General features: G+C 45.0%; 1 protein-coding gene across 1 annotated transcript in view; it reads right to left on the reverse strand.

The window, feature by feature from the left end:
- Nucleotides 1-20,909, reverse strand: part of COLEC12 (collectin subfamily member 12) — a 192,872-nt gene that overhangs the window by 4,467 nt on the left and 167,496 nt on the right. The window contains exons 6-9 of the mRNA XM_032859803.1: nt 18,675-19,163; nt 17,575-17,711; nt 16,230-16,339; nt 6,041-6,186 (exon numbers count right to left, since the gene is read on the reverse strand). Coding sequence (XP_032715694.1) covers nt 6,041-6,186; nt 16,230-16,339; nt 17,575-17,711; nt 18,675-19,163 — 882 coding nt within the window. The remainder of the gene's footprint in view (nt 1-6,040; nt 6,187-16,229; nt 16,340-17,574; nt 17,712-18,674; nt 19,164-20,909) is intronic.

Genomic DNA, 20,909 nt, shown 5'->3' on the forward strand with positions numbered 1-20,909 from the left:
TATAGTTTTGTCAGTTTTATCCTTTTAAAGAATCAGCTCTTATTTTCATTGAGCTTTTACAGTGTCTTCTTAGTCGGCATTGCATTCCCTTCTGCTCTCCTTTTTGTTATTTTCTACCTTCTGCTAACTTTGGACTTCATTTTCTAGTTCTTTGAGATGTAAACTTAGGTTACTTATCTGAGCTTTTCTTGTCTATGGAGGTGGGCGTTTATTGCTATAAAGTCTCTTAGAACTGCTTTTGCAGCATCCTATAAGTTTTGGTATGTTGTATTTCCATTTTCATTTGTCTCAAGGAATTTTTTTTTTTAAAGAATTTATGTATTTGACAGAGAGTGAGAGAAGGAGAGAGAGCACAAGTGGGGGGAGCAGCAGAGGGAGAGGGGGAAGCAGGCTCCCTACTGATGCGGAACTCGATCCCAGGATCCTGAGATTATGACCTGAGCTGAAGGCAGAGGCTTAACCCACTGAGCCACCCAGGTGCCCCTCAAGGAATTTTTTGATCTCTCTTTTGATTTCTTCTTTGATCTACTGGTTTATTTAGTAGCATGTTGTTTAATCTTCACATATTCGTGAATTTTCCAGTTTTCCTTTTGTAATTGATTTCTACTTTTATATCACTGGGGTCAGAAAAGATGTTTGGTAGGATTTCAGTCTCCTTAAATTTAATTTAACTTGTCTTGTGGCCTAATATATGATCTTAGAGAATGCTTCATGTACATTTGAGAAGAATATGTTTTCTGTTGATTTTTTTTTTAAGATTTTATTTATTTATTTGACAGAGAGGTCACAAGTAGGCAGAAAGGCAGGCAGAGAGAGAGGGGGGGAAGCTGGCTCCCCGCTGTGCAGAGAGTCTGATGCGGGGCTTGATCCCAGGATCCTGAGATCACAACCTGAGTTGAAGGCTTAACCCACTGAGCCACCCAGGCGCCCCTTCTGTTGATTTTTGATGGAGTGTTTGGTATATCTGTTAAGTCTATCTGTTAAGTCTATCTGGTCTAATACATTGTTTAAGGCTGACGTTTCCTCATTGATTTTCTGTCTGGGTGATCTAGCCATTGATGTAAGTTGGGGAATAAAGTCCCCTGCTATTGTACTGCTGTCTATTTGGTCTGTTAAATCTTTGTTTCATGTATTTAGGTGCTCCTATATTGGGTCCATAAATATTTATAAATGTTACATCCTCTTGTTGGACTGGCCGCTTTATTATTATGTAATGTCTCATATAGTCTTTGTTTAAAGTCTCTTTTGTCTGATATAAAATAGCTATCCCATCTTTCTTTTGGTTTTTGTTTTCTTGGTATATCTTTTTCCATTCCTTTATTTTCAGCTTGTGTGTACCTTTATGTCTGAAGTGAGTCTCTTGTTGGCAGCATACGCACAAGTCTTGTTTTCTTATCCATTTGGCTACTTCATGTAGCTGATTTTGATTGGAAAATTTAATTTAATTCATTTCATTCACTTAAAGCAACAGTTGATAGGTGTATACTTAGTCATTTAAAAAACTGCTTTTTCATTGTTTTATAGTTCCTCTTGATTCATTTCTTTTGCTCTCTTACTTTGTGATTTGATGACTTGCTTTAGTGGTATGCTTAGATTTTTTTTATCTTCTGTGTATCAACTACAGGTTTTACTTTATTGTTATCATGAAGCTTACATGTAACTATGTATATTTATAACTATTTTAACTTGATAACAACTTAAGTTTGCATTCTAAAGCTCTACATTTTTACTCTCACTTCCCACATTTTGTTTTTGATTTCACATTTCACCTTGTGTATTCCTAATTTTTGTAGTTATAGTTATTTTTACTACTTTTGTCTTTTAACCTTCTACCAGATTTATAAGTGATTAATCCACCACTTTTACTGTTTATCCTTACCAGTAAGATTTATACTTTTGTATGTTTTCTTGTTATTAATTAGCACTTTTATTTTTTTAAGCTTAAAGAAGTCCCTTTAACATTTCTTGTAAGGCTAGTTTAGTGGTGATGAACTCCTTTGGCTTTTGATTATCTGGGAAACTCTATCTCTGTTTCAATTATGAGTGATAAGGCTTATGGGGTTTCCCTTGCAAATACCAGTTTTCTTTTCTCTTGATTCCCACCCCCCACATTTTTTACTTAAATTCTAGTTAGTTAACATATATGGTAAAATTGGTTTCAGGTGTAGAACTTAGTGATTCATCACTTACCTGTAATACTCACTGCTCATCACAAGTGCCCTCCTTAATACTCATTACCCATTTAGCCCATAAATTCTCATTACTTTTTAATTGTTATGTGTCTTGGTGTAGATATCCTTGGCTCCATCTTATTAGAGGCTCTGTGTGCTTCTTGGGCCTGGATGTCTATTTCCTTCCTCAGATTAGGGGAGTTTTCAAGTAAGTATTTTGCCCTTTTCTCTCTTCTGGGATCCCTATAATGTGCATGTTATTATGCTTGATGATGTTACAGAGTGCCCTTTAACCTACTCTAATTTTTATTCTTTTTTCTTTTTGCTGTTCAGCTTGGCCACTTTCCATTACCCTGTCTTCCAGACTGCTGATCTGTTCTGCATCCTCTAATCTGCTTGATTCCCTCTAGTGTATTCTTTGCTACTGAAATCTTTCCATCCAACTGGTTCTTTTTGTATTTTCTATCTCTTTGCTGACATTCTGAGTTCATACATTCTTTTCTCAAGTGCAGAGGGTACCTTTATGACCATTACCTTGAATTCTTTATCAGCCATATTGTTTATGTCCATTCATTTAGCTTTTTATTGTGATTTTATCTTGTTCTTTTATTTGGGACATATCCCTCTGGCTCCTCATTTTGTCTGTTTCTATGTATTAGGTCAGTCAGCTGCAATTCCTGGTCTTGAAAGTAGTAGCCTTGTGTAAAAGAGGTCCTGTAGGGTGCTATCATGCAATCCCCCCAGTCACCAGAACCAGGTGGTCCAAGGGTATCCCCTGTGTGGGCTGCATGTGTCCTCCTGTTGTGGCTGAGCTGACTGCCTTCAGCACAGTCAGCTACAATGACCCACTTTGCCTGCTGTGGGTGCACCAGGCAGGGTTTGCTCCCTGTGGTGTTGAGAGGCCTGTCAGGAGCCACCATGAGTTCATAAATGGATGGGGCCAGCAGTCAGGCTAGCTGCCTGCATCTGAGCAGGCCCACCAAAGGACAGGCTTGTTCCCTGTGCAGCAGGCTGTAGGAACATCCCCTCATCTTCCCGGGGCAGGAGTCACTTTGGAGTAGTGGTATCCGGGCCAGGGTTGCCTCCCAGGTGTGGCAGGGTAGGACCTGCTCTGGAGGGATGCTTGCTGAGATGGGTGGGTGGGCTGGTTGGGGGGCAGGGGATCTGCAGGAGATTGCCAGGGCAGAGCATATAAGGTAGATGGAGAGTGTTAGCAATGGCTCCCCTTCACTTGCTAGCCTTGGCTTGCCTTGGCTATCTAGGCTGGGAAAAAGAAATGGTGCCCACCAGTACTTTATCCCTAGAAAAATCTTCAGATCTCTGCCCTTCCAGCACATGTTCTAAGATAAGTCCCAGGTGTTTTTCAAACTACTGCTTCTGTGCCGTGTCTTGGGTAGAGTTATGTATGCTGACATTTTAAGGGTAGGGACTCAGTTTCCCTTTGCTCTCCAGCTCTCCAGGTGCCTGGCGTGGGGTCCTATCCTCTTGCCTCACCATGCTTGTGATGTCCCTCCCATTTTCGTTCGTCACAGTGGGGGTTTGGTTTCCAACCACATCTCTGCCCCTCCTTTCTCTTATGATGTGACCTCCTCTCTGATTAGCTGTGGGAGGTCTGTTCCGTCAGTTTTCAGTTAGTCGCATGGAGGTAGCTGCTCTCTTGGGTGTCTTTGCCACAAGTTGAACTCAGGATCCTCCTATTCCATCATCTTCCCCAGTATTCCAGTGAGCAGCCTGATCGCCATTACCGTGAGCACTTTATCAGGGAAGTTACTTATCTCCACTTTATGAAGGGTTCCCCCCTTGTTGCCGAAGTTTTATCTTGCTCTTTTGTTTGGAACATTTTCCTCCGTTTCTTCATTTTGCTTGACTATCTGCTGGTTTCAGTGCATTAGATGCATTAGATGAGACCACCTCTCCCAGTCTTAAGGAGCGGCCGTATATAGGAGATGAACCTTACCGTTCAACCCCACTCTAGCTCTTGGTTGTCTCTCAAACTTTCTGATTGTCCAAGCAGCCTATTTTATTTTTAATAGCTACCCATAGTTGAGGGTGTGCCAAGGTCAGTGTCCCAAAGGGGAAAATCACAGTCAGCACCTAGATGCAGGCTGATTGGAAGTCAGACCTTCAGGCAGCAGTGTTTAAAGACTGCAAATAGACACAGTCCTGTGGGACCACATGTGTAAGCTCTGAAGGCCACCAAGGCCAGGTGATCTGGAGGTGTCATTTGCAAAAATACCCGTGGGCACAGGGAGAGCATCCCCCAGCCTCTGTTCCCTAGGAAGGCCTCAGATGTATGCCAACCTGATAGGTCCCCTAGCCCACCAGACACATGCAAGAGCTCCCCTCCAGGAGACGCTGGTGCTCTGGAGCGCTCTGGAGCACAGCAGAGAGAGAGCACGGAGATAAGTGACTGTCCTCCAGACCTCTGGAAATGATTACAGTCAGGCCTTAGAGGTGTCCTTCATCACAAGCCTGTGCCTCAGTCTGCAGTCATGGTGATAAGCGGACACGTGTCTTTCACAGAAAGTGGAGCTCCTGGGTCTGTTATCTCTTGCTGTGCCCTGGAGGGGGGTGGTAACTGTGTAAGAACGCTTTCTCTGCTGGTTACAGTCCTGCGGGATCCATGAGTATAAGACCCACAGGCCACTGGAACCAAGCCATGTAGAGATGGCCCCTGGTGACAGCTGCAAACACGGGTGCACTGGACAAGGGTCTAAGCTCCTTTCTGGGAGACGCCAGTGAGCTTAAGTGAGTCTGAAGGATAGTGTGCAAGGGCTGCAGCCACTACCCTCCGTTCCCGAGGAATACATCCACAGGCCCCTAGATGTGGTCTAAACTGGAGGCTGCCCCTTAGGCCAAAGCCCCTGGACCTGAGCTGAAATCAAGAGTCAGACGCCTGACTGTTGAATGGATGCATGGAGAATCTGCCCTGGTTACTACCAACAATAGTTTGAGAAAATGTATTTGAGGTTTTTTTGTTTGCCACCACCATTTTCATAAAGGTTTTATGAGACATAATTCACATATAAAATTCATCCACCTAAGGTATACAGTTCAGTGGTTTTTAGTATATTCACAAATTTGTACAATTTAGAAGTACCTAATTTTAGAACATTTCATCACTCCACAAGAAATCCATACTTATTGGGATTCACTCCCCACTTCCTCCTACTCCTACCATAAATGTTTAAATCTAGTCCTGATGAAGAAAACAAAGATGCCCCATTCTGAAAAGGGTCATGTATTATGTGAAGCTTTAGATAAGGATCTGTTAAAATAAAAAATAGATACATCCAAAAGCTTACAGGCTTTTCAGGGATATAGACCATCTCCCTCCATTATCTAGCATAGCCCCTGGCCCAGATTAGATGCTTAATAAATACACATGGAGTTGAATGGTTGGCTGCCTAAAATCTCCGTGTGTGGAACTCTATAAAAGAGGCACGACACTGGTACCAAATTTATTAACGGACAATATTACAAGATGATGACCTAGAACTGTTAGTCTAATACTTACTTCCTGTATGTTTGAGGCACATTTATCAACTTATTTAAGCTAATACTTACTAATACTACTTCCTGTATGTTTGAGGCACATTTATCAACTTATTTAAGCTAATACTTACTAATACTACTTCCTGTATGTTTGAGGCACATTTATCAACTTATTTAAGCTCTCACAACAACCTCATGAAGAGGATACTGTTATTATTTCCCTGGGGTTTACAACCTTCCCTCTAACAAGCGGCCTAACCAGGACTAGAACCCCATTGCAGAGCCTGCATTCAAAGCCCTTACCCTCCTTATATGTCACCCTTGAACAGGAGGTAGGCTCTGCAGCCCACCCGCAGATCCCCGCTCCTGCTTACCTGTCTCTCTGTCCTTTTCGCAAATGAAGTTATTGATGTCTTCACACTGGAAGTCATTCCACTGCCCAGCATAAATCAGCCCAGCACAGTCTTCTCCTGGCCCGTGGCCATGACCCCAGTTATCTGGCTGTCCAGCTTTCCAATTTCTTTTAATAAAAAGAAGTTGAGTGTTATTTGCAAGTCACGCCACAGTTTTCTTTACCCAGGAGCAGCAGAGAAATGTAACAAACAAAACTGCATCCTGTCATTTGTCCTGGAAGGAAAATGCACTGTTTAAAGAGTGTTCTTCTTCAGAATAAAAAGCAGCTGTTTTGCAGGGTAGTGGGTAACACAGCATCTCCCTGTAGGCTTGTTATCTTTGCCACGGAGAAATCAACTCACTGAGCTCCTGCATCAGAATGCTGAGGGAGTGAATCCTTCTGGCAACATGGTTAGATGAGTAACCTTCCAGAGTGTGTGTGTGTGTGTGTGTGTGTGTGTGTGTGTGTGTGACTATACATGCACTCAGTGGACACGATACACATACTCTCTCATTCACAAGAGAACCAGGGGAATCCTTGCACATTTTGATACCTTGCCCGTGACCAGTTAGTGTCAGGCAGGGAAAGTGAGGGACTGCTGATATACATTTCTGAGAATTTACACCCACCAACCCTGGGTTATGACAGTCTGCTTTAGAAAGAAAAAGTAATTTAATCTTACTGAAAATGACTCATCGATTTCCCTGCCTTTTTTGGGAGGGAAATGATCAAAAATAAGTTCTATTTAGGATGCATTCACTTGGGGCTTGTTAACTTGGATGCCGCAGCTCAAAACACCACTTTGCCCGAGTCTGCACTTCTCAATTCTGTTTCTACGCAATTCATTAGATGTGCTTCTAGGACTCAAAACTTAAAAGCTGAATTTTCTATAAGAAGCAGGTTCTTGCATAAAAGCTTGTGGTTACTGCCTGAGAAGACAAGCTTGCCTCATGTGGAGGGTCTGAAAAAACATGTGCGGCGGAAGGTTCTTCCCATAAACAATTACTCATTGACCCGTCAGCTATAGGGTGTCCTACGGTCACCTGAGGACACAGTCCCTATTGTCCTATGTCTTTTTTTTCTTTATCTATATCTATATCTTATATATAATACATTATATATATGTAAATACATTTTATATAATTAAATTTAAATACACATTATATATACACATTATACATATATACATTATATATGTGTACATTTAAATACATATTTTATATATATATACATTTTATATACATTTTATATATATATAAAATGTATTATTTGCCCCAGGGGTACAGGTCTGTGAATTGTCAGGCTTATACCATTCACAGCACTCACCATAGCACATACCCTCCCCAATGTCCATAACCCAACCACCCTCTCACTACCCCCCCAAGCCCCTAGCAACCCTCAGTTTGTTTTGTGAGATTAAGAGTCTCTCATGGTTTGTCTCCATCCTGATCCCATCTTGTTTCATTTTTTTCCCCTCCCTAACCCCCCATGACCCCCACCTCTCAAATTCCTCATATCAGAGAGATCACATGATAATTGTCTTTCTCTGATTGACTTATTTCACTCAGCATAATACCCTCTAGTTCCAGCCACGTTATTGCAAACGGCAAGATTTCAGTTTTTTTTGATGGCCGCATAGTATTCCATTGTGTGTGTGTATATATGTATATATACACCTCATCTTCTTTATCCATTCATCTGTTGATGGACTCTAGGTTCTTTCCATATTTTGGCTCTTGTGGACATTGCTGCTATAAACATTCAGGTACATGTGCCCCTTCGGATCACTACTTTTGTATCTTTAAGGTAAAGACCCAGTAGTGCGATTGCTGGGTCATAGGGTAGCTCTATTTTCAACTTTTTGAAGAACCTCCATACTGTTTTCCTGAGTGGCTGCCCCAGTTTGCAGTCCCACCAAAAGTGTAGGAGGGTTCCCCTTTGTCCCCATCCTCGCCAACACCTGTCGTTTCCTAACTTGTTAATTTTAGCCATTGTGACTGGTGTGAGGTGATATCTCACTGTCATTTTGAGTTCTATTTCCCTGATGCTGAGTGATGTGGAGCACTTTTTCATGTGTCTGTTGGCCATCTGGATGTCTTCTTTGCAGAAATGTCTGTTCATGTCCTCTGCCCATTTCTTGATTGGGTTATTTGTTCTTTGGATGTTGAGTTTGGTAAGTTCTTCATAGATTTTGGATACTAGCCCTTTATCTGATATGTCATTTGCTAATATCTTCTCCCATTCTGTCAGTTGTCTTTTGGTTTTGTTGACTGTTTCCTTTGCTGTGCAAAAGCTTTTGATCTTGATGAAGGTTGAAGCAGTCATCAAAAATCTCCCAACAAACAAAAGCCCAGGGCCAGACTGCTTCCCAGGGGAATTCTACCAAACATTTAAAGAAGAGTTAATAACTATTCTCCTGAAACTGTACCAAAAAATAGAAATGGAAGGAAAACTTCCAAACTCATTTTATGAGGCCAGCATTACCTTGATCCCAAAACCAAAGACCCCATCAAAAAGGAGAATCATGACCAATATCCTTGACGAACACGAATGCAAAAATTCTCACCAAAATACTAGCCAATAGGATCCAACAGTACATTAAAAGGATTATTCACCACAACCAAGTGGGATTTATTCCTGGGCTGCAAGGTTGGTTCAACATCCACAAATCAATCAATGTGATAACACTACATTAATAAAAGGAAGAACAAGGACCATACCCTACATCTTTTGACAGGAGTATCAGGTACGACCAGAGGGTAGTGGGAAAGGATGGGTGAAATTCACAGTTAAAGGGTGAGAAGATGAGATAGAATTGTCTCCCCCACACTAAATATATACATATTGTGATTTTTAAAAAATGAAAAGTCATCTAGTGACAAATAGATAATCTAGATGAAACCATCAACTGAAGAGAGTAAAAAAGGGTTGATACTTAGGAAGGAGCATTAGAAATACTCACTCACACATTCAGTCCAGCAGATCTCCCCAGAGCACCTACTATGTGCTAGGATGAAGCTACATGACGGCAACACTGCAGTGCAGGGAGAAGACAGAATTCCAGCCTTCATGGAACTTACATCACTGACAAGAAACAAGTGACTTAAAAATCTCAGACCACCATGGTGATGCCAGAGAGAAATGAGGTTGGACGCAAAAAGAGGTTACTTTCACGGCTGCTTTTCTGTGTGTATTTCCATCCACCTCGTGGGACCCCTTTGGCAATGTCAACAATGCCTGAGCAGCTGGATCCTTTTGCCTAATCCCTGCCAGCAACCCGAGGGGGTTTGATTCCAATTTTGTTTACAGAATTTGAGATCTGTGATTCCTGAATGTATAATGATGGGACATCTGATAGTCTTTATCTCAGTTTACTAGGAAGTTGTATAAATAGGACTTTTGGAGAGAAGACCTGCTTAGTATTATTCCCTTGCATATCCTTCCATTTAAATAGATAAATGGGATTTAGATAAATGGGATTTAGAGAAGAGAACAAAAGATAACTGACTGATAAGAGAGGAGGTAATGTTTATCACCATTCTCCGTTATTTTTCTAAGCCATTGGAATTCTTTGCCCGCAGTGCTCGAGAGATTTTCCTGTGAAACAAGAACTGGGTCGTAGTCCTGTGGCTGCGAGGGAGTGACTTGAGGGGACACTGGCGTTGGGGGTGGGCCGGTAGAGGAGCCTGAAGCCAGGCTGCAGGGGGCAGCAGTTCTTCCAGGAGCCCAAGCACCCAGTCTCAGAGCATCTCTTTGGAAAAGCCAAAATCACATGCAGTGATTTGTAGCAAATACCCTGAGTCTTCATGCTTGTAGTACAACATAACAGAACATGTCACGTAAACAGAGTTTATATATTTTAGAGAAAATTTTTAGCTTAAATCGTGCCTTAACTTCCTTTACAAGTAGAATCAGAAAAGAAGATGGCTGAAGATGGCCCCAATCCCTGAGTCCCATACTACACAGACACATCGCAGAAGTGGCTGGGTAGCGACCGACAGAGGTGCTCGGGAAGCATGCTCTAGATACACCAGGGACCTGGGAAGCGCTTGGACTCCCTGCTCCAGTCAGCTGCAAACACACAAGCGTGTAGGCCAGTGGGTGTGAACCTCCCCACTGAGGATTTTGGTTTCTCCTCATGGCAGTAGAACACACACTCTCCATCTTGGGAACCCCTTCCAACCTCACGAATTAGTACTTTCTCATCAACCACAAGATTGAGGCTTCAGGGCCAAGAAACTTCTGCTGGTAAAGCCTGGCCCCAAAACAGGAAAACCTCCATCTTGAGAAGTGTTACTTGGCTGTAGAATTTTCTTCTGATACAAGGTTCTACATAGATTTCTTGCTGGTGGCCTAAAAGCCAGCGCCACTCTGCTAGAAATGTGAAGCATAGACCAGAGTGAGTTTTTAGTCAATCAGGTGACTCTGAAGGTTCCCTTCTGGAGGCCACCATTCTATAGCTCTCTAGTCTAAAAAACACAATACGTAATAGTATGTGGAGGGGTCTGCATGGATAGAGAGGCAGCCCAGAGCAGAGACGGGAGTGCTGCTCATCACTTGATAGGATACTTCCACCAAATGATGTCCCGTGCAGGAGACCAAGAAATGGACAAGAGGAAGAGAGAAGCTTCAAGTGTGTTTTGAGAAACCCTTGGGAAGACAATCACGTCTCTGCTGATCTAAGGTGGGCAGGTGCAGGCAGGGTAGGCAGGAGAGGCCTTACAAGGCTCCCTTACAGTTGTGCTCTGAGCCAAGCCAGTGGGCAGAATCTACACCCCATGTGGGACCAATTCCCCCACTCCTACTGGGCAGCCTCCGTGAATGGTGACGAGCTCTGCCAAGCGACATACTTGTATTTATTCCATCAGGAGCAGAAAGCTCCGCTGGGATGTGCTCCTGGTTTCACCGGTCCTCTTTCATTGTCTGCTTTCTGGTCATCATTATTTCCTTCCTTCTACTTATTTTGGGATTAATGTGCTCCTCTTCTACTCATATAAAGTGGCAGCTGAGATCATGGATTTTCAGCTTAAAAAAATTTTTTTTTTCCAAACATAAGCACTCTGAAGGAGTCTAAACCCTGTTTCAGCTGCATCCCACACATTTCAATATGTTGCATTTTTCTTTTCTTGGACACATTTGCAGATTTCCTTTCTGATTTCTCCTTTGATCCATGGGTTATTTAGATGTGTGTCCTTTCATTTCCAAATATTTGGCAATTTTGCAGCTATCTTTTTGTTACTGATTTCTAATTTAATTTTGTTTCGGTCAGAAAACATACTCTGTGTAATTTCCATTCTTTTTGAATTCATTAGGATTTGTTTGATGGCCCACCACGTCTGTCTTGGTAAATATATGGAATGTACTTGAAAAGTGTGTATTTATAGCTATTGAGTGAAGCAGCCCATAAACATCGATTACGCCAAGTTAGTCGACAGCGTTTACCATATCCCTACTGATTTTTCTACTTGTTCTGTCAACTCCTTCAAGGAGAATGTTGAGATGTCCCTTGAAGCCCTGCTCTTTTCTGTGTCCACATTTAGGGCTGGTATGTCTGTCTGCTTGATTGTGACATGGTCTTGGAAATCAGACTTTCTATTTATTTATTTATTTATTTATTTACTTGACAGACAGATCACAAGTAGGCAGAGAGGCAGGCAGAGAGAGAGAGAGGAGGAAACAGGCCCCCCACCAAGCAGAGAGCCCGATGCGGGGCCTGATCCCAGGACCCTGGGATCATGACCTGAGCCGAAGGCAGAGGCCCCAACCCACTGAGCCACCCAGGCGCCCCGGAAATCAGACTTTCTTTAGAGCAACAAGTCTCATGAGTACCACCGGCCCTATACTCTAGGAAATATCCTCTAGGCCAGCACAGAGGCTGGCTCACAGCGGGCTCTCCAGGATAATTTAGTGAATGTGGACACGGGACAGTGGGCTGCTGGATCCCCATTTCCAGTCCAGGGTCTGATGCTGGCCAGGAAAGAAGTTTTCATAGACATGTTGTGAAATATAAGGACATACTGGTGAGAGACCCCTAGGAGCCTGGAGCTCAGACCCCATCCCCAGGTCATGGTGGAGAATGTTCTCCTTCACGGCCCTGGTGTGGGATCTGAGTGAGGCAGCGCGTGTGGCACCTCAGTCAGGATATGGTAAAACACCTCAAAGGCAGGTGGTCGTGTTTTGCAGTGACTGACCGGTGTGAAGACACTTAGATTCTGACAATGATAGTGATACTCATACAAGGACGAGCAGGTGACCTTTCCCGAGCACTTCCCATGGGCCACACACGGTCTTAAACGTTTTATATACATAATCCCGTTTCCTTTCGTTTTCACAATACCGCTGCAGGCCCTTCTGTGACTGGTTGCTAGAGAAGGACATGTGGTCCGCAAGCTTGAGTACTGGCAGTGACGAAGGCCACGTCCGAGCCTGGAACCCGGACGGACCTCCCTGCACGGGCTCCTTTTCTAGTTGGAGCAGTGTCTATTATTCTATGTCAAATTAAATTAACCTTTCGTTGTTGAGGCCGCATAAACCATCTGCTTCATTTATTCTTGCTTTTTAAAACTTGATCCCGTGGGGGCGCCTGGGTGGCTCAGTTGGTTAAGCATCAGCCTTTGGCTCAGATCATGATCCCAGGGTCCTGGGATCGAGCCCCACATTGGGCTCTGTTCTGTGGGAAGCCTGCTTCTCCCTCTCTCACTCCCTGTGCTTGGGTTCCCTCTCTCGCTGTCTCTCTCTCTGTCAAATAAATAAAATATTATTTATTTATTTATTTATTTATTATTTATTATTTTTTTTAAAGATTTTTTAAAAATTTTATTTGACAGAGATCACAAGTAGGCAGAGAGGCAGGCAGAGCGAGAGGGGGAAGCGGGCTCCCTGCTGTGAGCAGAGAGCCGGATGCAGGGCTGGACCCTGGGATCATGACCTGAGTCAAAAGCAGAGGCTTTAACTCACTGAGCCACCCAGGTGCCCCAAATAAATAAAATCTTTAAAAAATAAAAAACAAAAAACAAAAAAAAACTTGATCCCGTGGACTCATCAAGTGTATGTGTTCCTCTGGGTGGGAAGCGAGAGGGATGGGGTGCTGTGGCTGGAGTGCAGAAGACCAGGCCCTCGCGGGGTTCCGTGGTGGCTGTGACTGGGGACGGAGTTTCCGGGAAGGGGCCTGGTGAGCTCATCCTTCTCAGGTCCCAGGTACTGATGCAGGTGTTCTCCTCCCAAGTCACCTGACTCTTGTAGAGCCAAGGGAAGGGGAGAAGATTTCCACTTGGGGAAAGCCAGTGAAGCCTGTAATGGTCCAGCTCAATCCATCTCACATAGGCCAATACAGTTTTTTCTTGGAGGAAGGCTTCCCACTAAATTTCTTAGTGAGTCTAACCCAGACCTTTTTTGCACTTAGGGCTGTGAGGAAAGTAGAGGTGGCTGGATGTGTTTTTTTTTTTTTGACTCACCTACTTTCAACTCCCTAAAAAAAAAAAAAAAAAAGACCCCGGCAATCTTGTCTAAGACCAGTTTTATCTTTTTCCTTTAATAACTTCCATCTTTCATCTCTACTGCCGACCTTTCCAACGGTTTTGAGTCTCCTGAGGTATAATCATGCCGTGCTGGGTGCTCTCCTTGGACTGTCAGCTAACCCCCCAAGTGCAGGATGTGGTATAGCTTCCTCTCCCGAAGGACAGGTGCAGAAGGGGCACACAGGATATCTGTTGCCCCAGCAGGCAGATAACCAACCATTTGCCTTGGGGGCACTGTGAGGCTTACCTTCCAAGCAGACTTAAAACCTTCCAATGTTCCATCTTGATGTTTAGTCACTGTTCTGTGAAGAAATTGCCTTACACTGGTTTCTGCCTCTACTTTAATCTTGCTTGTCATGTGGAAGATTTGTCTCACTGTGCCCAGGCACACGCACACACAGAAACTTTTTTTTTTTTTAAGATTTATTTTTTGCTCCACATCACTCGGCATCAGGGAACTACAAATCAAAACCACAATGAGATACCACCTCACACCAGTCAGAATGGCTAAAATTAACAAGTCAAGAAATGACAGATGCTGGCGAGGATGTGGAGAGAGGGGAACCGTCCTACACTGTTGGTGGGAATGCAAGCTGGTGCAACCACTCTGGAAAACAGAGTGGAGGTTGCTCAAAAAACTGAAAATAGAGCTATCCTATGACCCAGCGATTGCATTACTGGGTATATATCCTAAAGATAAAAACGTGGTGCTCTGAAGGGGCACATGCACCCGAATGTTTATAGCAGCAATGTCCACAATAGCCAAACTATGGAAAGAACCTAGATGTCCATCAACAGATGAATGGATAAAGAAGATGTGGTATATATGCACAATGGAATACTATGCAGCCATCAAAAGAAATGAAATCTTGCCATTTGCGATGACGTGGATGGAACTAGAGGGTATTATGCTTAGCGAAATAAGTCAATCGGAGAAAGACAACTATCATATGATCTCCCTGATATGAGGAAGTGGAGATGCAATGTGGGGGGGTTGGGGGGTAGGAAAAGAAAAAATGAAAGAAGATGGGATTGGGAGGGAGACAAACCATAAAAGATTCAATCTCAAAAAACAGACTAAGGGTTGCTGGGGGGAGGGGGATGGGAGAGCGTGGTGGGGATATGGATATTGGGGAGGGTATGTGCTATGATGAGTGCTGTGAAGTGTGTAAACCTGGTGATTCACAGACCTGTACCCCTGGGGGTAAAAATACGTTATATGTTTATTAAAATAAATTAATTTAAAAAAAAGATTTACTTATTTTTTAGGGGTGCCTGGTGTTTCATTCGGTTAAGCATCTGCCTTTGGATCAGATCGTAATCCCAAGGTCCTAGGATGGAGCCCTGAGTTAGGCTCCTTGCTCAGCTCCTTGCCCCTGTGTCCATGCGCTCTTTCTCTCAAAGAAATTTTAAAAAGATTTTATTTTTTAGAGAGCCAGCAAGAGAAAGCGCATATGAGTGAGCCGGGGACAGAGGGGGAGAGAGAATCTCAAGCAGACTCTCTGAGGAGTGCAGAACCTTGGGGCTCAAGCTGACTTGGGGCTGGACATCACACCCTGAGATCATGCCCTGAGCTGAAATCTCAAGAGTCGGATGCTTAACTGGCCGAGTCAACCAGGCGCCCCCACAGAAACATTTTAGACACACTGGCTTCTCCACCACCTCTGGCCCCAGCTCCCGGTCCTTAACCACGACGGGTCACACCTCAATACTCCCCGACACTGTCTTAGCCTGAGGCACCCCACGGTCTCCTCCCCCATGCGATGATCGCAGCTGCCTCCAAACCTCCAAACTGTGACGCCCTCATGCCTGCTTGAGCCTCTGCAGGGTGTCTGCCTTCTCTTCTCCAGCAAAGGAAAGGCTGGTTATTTAGAGGTGAGTTTTCATAAATTCTGCTGCATGTGGTACCGTGTGTGGCATATTTTCACATTCATTAGAGGCAAAACAGGAGTTGGAAGAAGTGAAATTCAAATTGGTACAATTCAGCAATCTCCTGACCCTGGGGTTGTATTAAGGAAGAAGTGGAGAGGACAGCCCTAGCGGTTGAAAGAGGGGCCCAGAAGTCGCCATGAGCCTGGGAGCCTGTGCAGGTATTGTAAAGGGTTTCCATTCTTTGTTGCTGCCTTTATAGAATTCAGGTCACATCAGACTAACAAGGACTTCTCAAACACTTAGAGGATGATTATCCCCCACACACCACATCTTTGTGCCTGGTGCATCTGTCACAAACTTGTAGTTCATAAATGACACTCTGGCCAGAAGCCCAGCTGGGGTCAGGGCCACTGACGGTGTTATCCTGAAGCGAGCTCCCGACCCTTGAACAGGAGTGAGCTCTCATTGTGCCTGGTGTAGTCTTTTCCTTCACAGCAGCGATGGAAGAGAACACCTCACCACACTTAGCATACTGCGAGATGTTATGAGTCTCTGGTTTTTTTTCATAGGAATGAAAAAAAATTCATGCCATGAAAAGGAAAAAAAAAAACCCAAAAACTTGTTTATAGCATACTGATTCTCAACCACACATGGAAACACACAACGGGTAGCAGAAGCCTCAGTGTGAGGGGCATCTAGGACACAGGGTGTTTAAAGACTGCAAGGGGCCAGGGAAGGGGTGAGAACCAGAGAATAGCCTGGAAGGCTCTGAACACTCACTTATACTCTGGAGATGTCCCATCCAGCCACTTCCATTCGTTTTCATGCTCTGAGTCTGTGAGGCCGATCCAGTGGCTCGCTCTCCCTACCATCTGCTTCTTTATCCATTGCTGAAACACAAATCAGTGGCAGTGTGTCATTATTTGGGGGGGACAGGTATCTGGAGGAATGCCCCCTTCCCTGCAACATTTGGGGAAAAGAAAGGACGTTTAAGAGAAGGTGTGTTATAGTGTGTACATGCTTCTGCTTTTTTTTTTTTTTTTAACTGCACCTGTTTTTTTTGTTTGTTTGTTTTGTTTTTTGTTTTTTGCAGTGGCTGGGGGCTTGGACGCATTTTCCTCCTATAGGTTTGTAAATGATATTTAAGGGATGCTCCTCTTCCAAATCACCCAGACAACTTAATGAAACCCACCAGGCTCCATTCCTTTCTATCACTCGTCGCTCCAGTGTTCTGATGACATGAACAGCCATGGAGTTATTGAGCGTTTCCTTGGGCCAGCTTCCATGTCCATGTGCCACAACCTGTCTGTAAGCCTTCCCAGCAACCAAGGTAGTGAGTGGCTGAGCTGAGATGGAACCCAAGTCTGCATATTCTAAAACCCAGGCATCTGACTGGATGCCCAGCCCCAGTTAGTGTAGGAAACATCTGTTGTCAGGGCTGCGTCTGCTGAAGATACTGAAGGAGGACACTGGAACAGTGTGGCACCAGAGAGCACTGGCATTGTTGCTAGAGGGACCTCAGTTTCAGTCTCAGCTCTGCATTTACTTGTCATCCTATGAATAAAGCCATTAAACCTTGTGGGGCCTCAGTTTTCTTATCTGTAAAAGGGGAATAATAATACCCCAGGTTCTGGGCTTGCTGTGAGGTGTAAAGAAGAAATGCCTTGTACAGTGCCCGGCCCATAGTAGGGGCCTAGGGAGTGGTCACCAGCATGATCATGAGGGAGCTCGGCCTCAGGGCCTTCTCTACTGCTGATGCCACACACCTCGTCCCCTGCACCCACCCCTATAGTGCTCATGCCCCTTGGCTTCTCTCTCCACAGGTGTTTGGTGCCAGCCAGCGTACTTCTCTTCGATATTACAGCTCTTCTGGGAGAAGCCACCAGGAGGAGCCACCATCTCCAGGCTTAATACAGCAGTATCTTTCAGGTGGAAGCAAGAGGACGTAATTCCCATGCCATGAATGCTCTTGTCACTGGATAAAGCCCAAATCGCCAGAATGCAGCCTTCTGTGTTTATGTGACTTACGGATTTTTGATATCTTTGAATCCCCAGTTAAGCATGCAATTTCCAGATGTAAACAATCCTTAAATGATAGTTTTCTCCAAGCATACTGCAAACATACCTGTTCCTCTCTTGTGTTTATGAAAACGAGATGTGAAGACTTGTCTTCGCAGAAGAGTTTTGCATCCTCAAAAATTTCTTTCTCAACCGAAAAATAGTAGCATTTGTCCGTGAAGTTCTTCCAGTGAGGGGGGCAGCCTAGGAGCGCAAACGTTTAAAATATTAATTAAAAAACCAACAAACATACAAAGCACTACGCCCTTCTTCAGTTATATTTAAGAGGCCATAGCTCTGGCCTTGCTTCCCTCCAAGGCCAGGAGCAGTTCGCGCGTCCACGTGTGAGCCTGCGACTGCCCGTGCTGGACAGGCTGGGAGCAGACACTAGTGGGGAGGAGGGCGGCAGGCCGCAGAGGACACAGTACTAAGAACTACAGAGCCTAGAAAGTTACGGACACTGGGACTTCGTTCCTCTGCGTCTGGATTAGTCTTTACAATGACAGAACAGAAACAACAAAAGGCTAAGTAGCCACAGATGTGCCACATTAGTCTGTAGTCCTATGGAACCCATCAGTAAATACAGGGGAGAACCCACAACCAAAACGGGGCTTGTGGAAAAAAACGAAGACGACCAGAGTCGTGCTTAAGGAAATCAAGTGGAATTGGGTGTGATTCAAAGGAGACAAAAATAGGCTTAGTCGCTAACCAAACATTGAGGGTTTTGCTGAATTATCAAAATTTGGTAATTGAATTAAAAAAAGTAGAAGAACCAGAACACCCTCTCAAAACCATGCAGTCTGGGCTTTAGTAACAGAAAGTTCCATCTACACGGTTACTGAGGGGCATAAGATGAGAACAAGACTGGCTGGGGGTAGCCAGCCTCAGACTTGCGTGAAGGGGATGCATTTGTCCCCAAGGGCCTGACTTGTCTAAATAAACAAGTGTGATAGAACATGATGGTGTTTAGAGAGAAACACAAAGTTCCTGAGAGACCCCACCCGGGGCAGAGGTCTGTGAGAGCAGCCAAGGCCATGTGCCTGCCCTCACAGAGGCTTCAAAGCCAAGCAAAACGGGGCACGGGGGCACACGGGGCTGCATGCTGGGGCCGGCCATGAGTGCACAGAGCACCCCTGACCCCGGGTGTGAGGGAAGTCTCAGACTTACCATTAGCCTCAGGTGTGGGGGTTGGCTCATTCTGCAGGGCTAGGGGCATTGCTGCCCCCGATGGGCCTGGGGGGCCGGGGGGACCCTTTGGGCCCGGCATGCCAGGCACCCCAGGCAAGCCCGGCAGCCCCCGTGGTCCAGGCACCCCCGGCTCTCCCACAGTGCCCTGCAGTCCCTGGAAGCCAGGAGGGCCCTGAGGGCCAGGGGGTCCGTCCTTGCCAGTTGGGCCAGGGGGGCCTGGGTCCCCACTGGGGCCCTGAGGGCCAGGCTTCCCGGGGGATCCACGGGAGCCTTTGGGGCCCTGCAGGCCTTTGGAGCCTTTGCTGCCACGTTCTCCAGGGGGGCCGGCGGGCCCAATTGGGCCCCTCTCACCGGCGGGGCCAGGTGGACCAGGCTCCCCCTTCTCTCCTTTCTGTCCTTTGTTGCCAGTGGGACCAGGGGGTCCCTGCTGTCCTCTGTCACCTTTTGGACCTCTGGGGCCAGGAGGACCTAAAATATAAAAAAGCATAAATGGTGTGAACATGAAATCCACTGTGAGTAGTGGTGAAGAATTTATCTTCTTATAAACTCTCCAACTAAAAAAATAGATTTTTTCCGAAGTATATACATTAAGGAGGGCTACTTGTTTCACCATACTATTGTTGATTTTTTTTTTTTTTAATGGAAAGGTTTCTTTACTAAGTTCACCCTTTCTGCTCCAAACATTTAGAGTATCTCTTAATGGCACACAGCCCTCTGGTGTCCACTGATGTCTTCTTCCCGTCAACCCCACAGAAGTGACTCATGCCATTAACCTGGGTTCCCTTAGTCGTCTGGCACTTTTCTGTCAGCAGCAGAAAAACTGTGCAGGTTGGGATGGGGGATTCCCTCCCACAGATTTCCCCTTCTTTTCATTAATTTGACAAATATTTATTAACAACCTGCTATATGCCAAGCACTGTGCAAGGGGTTATGGGAAAAAAGTTGAAGAAAGATGCCATCAAATGTTGAGAGGCACCAGCCTGCTAAATCCCTCAGCACACCAGGCGCCAGCCTCTTCTTTGTCATGTCACTGCTGGCCCTCTTGTCTCCTCCACCGTGCTGTGGGGACGCTACTGTCCTTGGGGCTGAACCTCCCTCACTCTTGGCTCAGAGGGTCTTGGTGGGAAAGGGCTCGATGGGCTGAGCTGAGAAGAGTGTCCTCTCTCCCAGCTTGTTAGTCTAATAATGCAAACAGGGAAGGTGGGCTAGAGAAAAAAGCAGGTGACCATCGAATTGAGCAAGCAAGGGAAAAAAAGGATACCATTTATTCCCAAAGGAAGAACGTGACTATCCGCTTATCCTTTATCATCCTAGAGAAGGTGGCGTAACCTGAGATTGTTTTTCCTGTAAGTTCTCAGGGGCAACAGGGAACTGCACGCAAATACACCACAACCAGGATTTATAGAGTGAATGAGTTTTCGAGGTACTTTCACATATATTATGTCACCTGACCTTCATCTATGACCTTTGATCCCCAGAGCACCTGTGAGGATAGGTTGAGCCAGAGACGTCAAACTTCTTATTCAACACTAGCTCCTCAAGATAGATACACCCGGGAGGATGAGACGTGGACAGTCACAGTCTAGCGGTGGAGCTGGCCCAGGAATTCCTTCTTATGTGGAAATAACTGGACCTGGGAGGACACCATTCTCAAATATTCTACTCTCCAGAATTCTTGAGTTTCTGAAATCTCACTGTTCTACAGGAGTTAAGTGAAAGAGATCTATACTCATTCTTTCCATAGAAGTAGAAAGCCTTTCAGGCTGGCTGGGCAGAAGTGCTGGGGAGATGAAGGGTGGGTGGACCTCCCACCCTATGTTTTTCTTGATCCCTCTTACCCAGTCCTCCCCCACCAGCTGGACAAGACAGAACAGTGAAGTAGGCCTTCCTGCCTCTGTAGGGCGATCTCTCTGACCCATTCCCCTTTCTAAGCCTCAGTGGACATCCACTGTACCCTCACACTATCCATGGCCCCAACTAGCCCACCCATTCTGTTCTCCCTTAGCAAGAACCTTGGCTCTGGACTCAGCTTTCCTTATTTAAGGCTACCCATGATGTCGTCCTTGGATTTATTGGTGGACGTTCTACTGAGCTGTAAGAGAGTTTTATGCTAATAGTTCAGACTGGTTTCAATGTGTCCCTTTCTAGGGTTATCTGCTTCATAAGCGAGAGACTTGAGAAGACTTTGTGATGAAAAATTTTCTCTCTGAATCC

The sequence above is a fragment of the Lontra canadensis genome, unplaced genomic scaffold (genome assembly GCF_010015895.1).
Source record: "Lontra canadensis isolate GAN:19392208 unplaced genomic scaffold, GSC_riverotter_1.0 scaffold17, whole genome shotgun sequence".
Lineage (NCBI taxonomy): Eukaryota > Metazoa > Chordata > Mammalia > Carnivora > Mustelidae > Lontra > Lontra canadensis.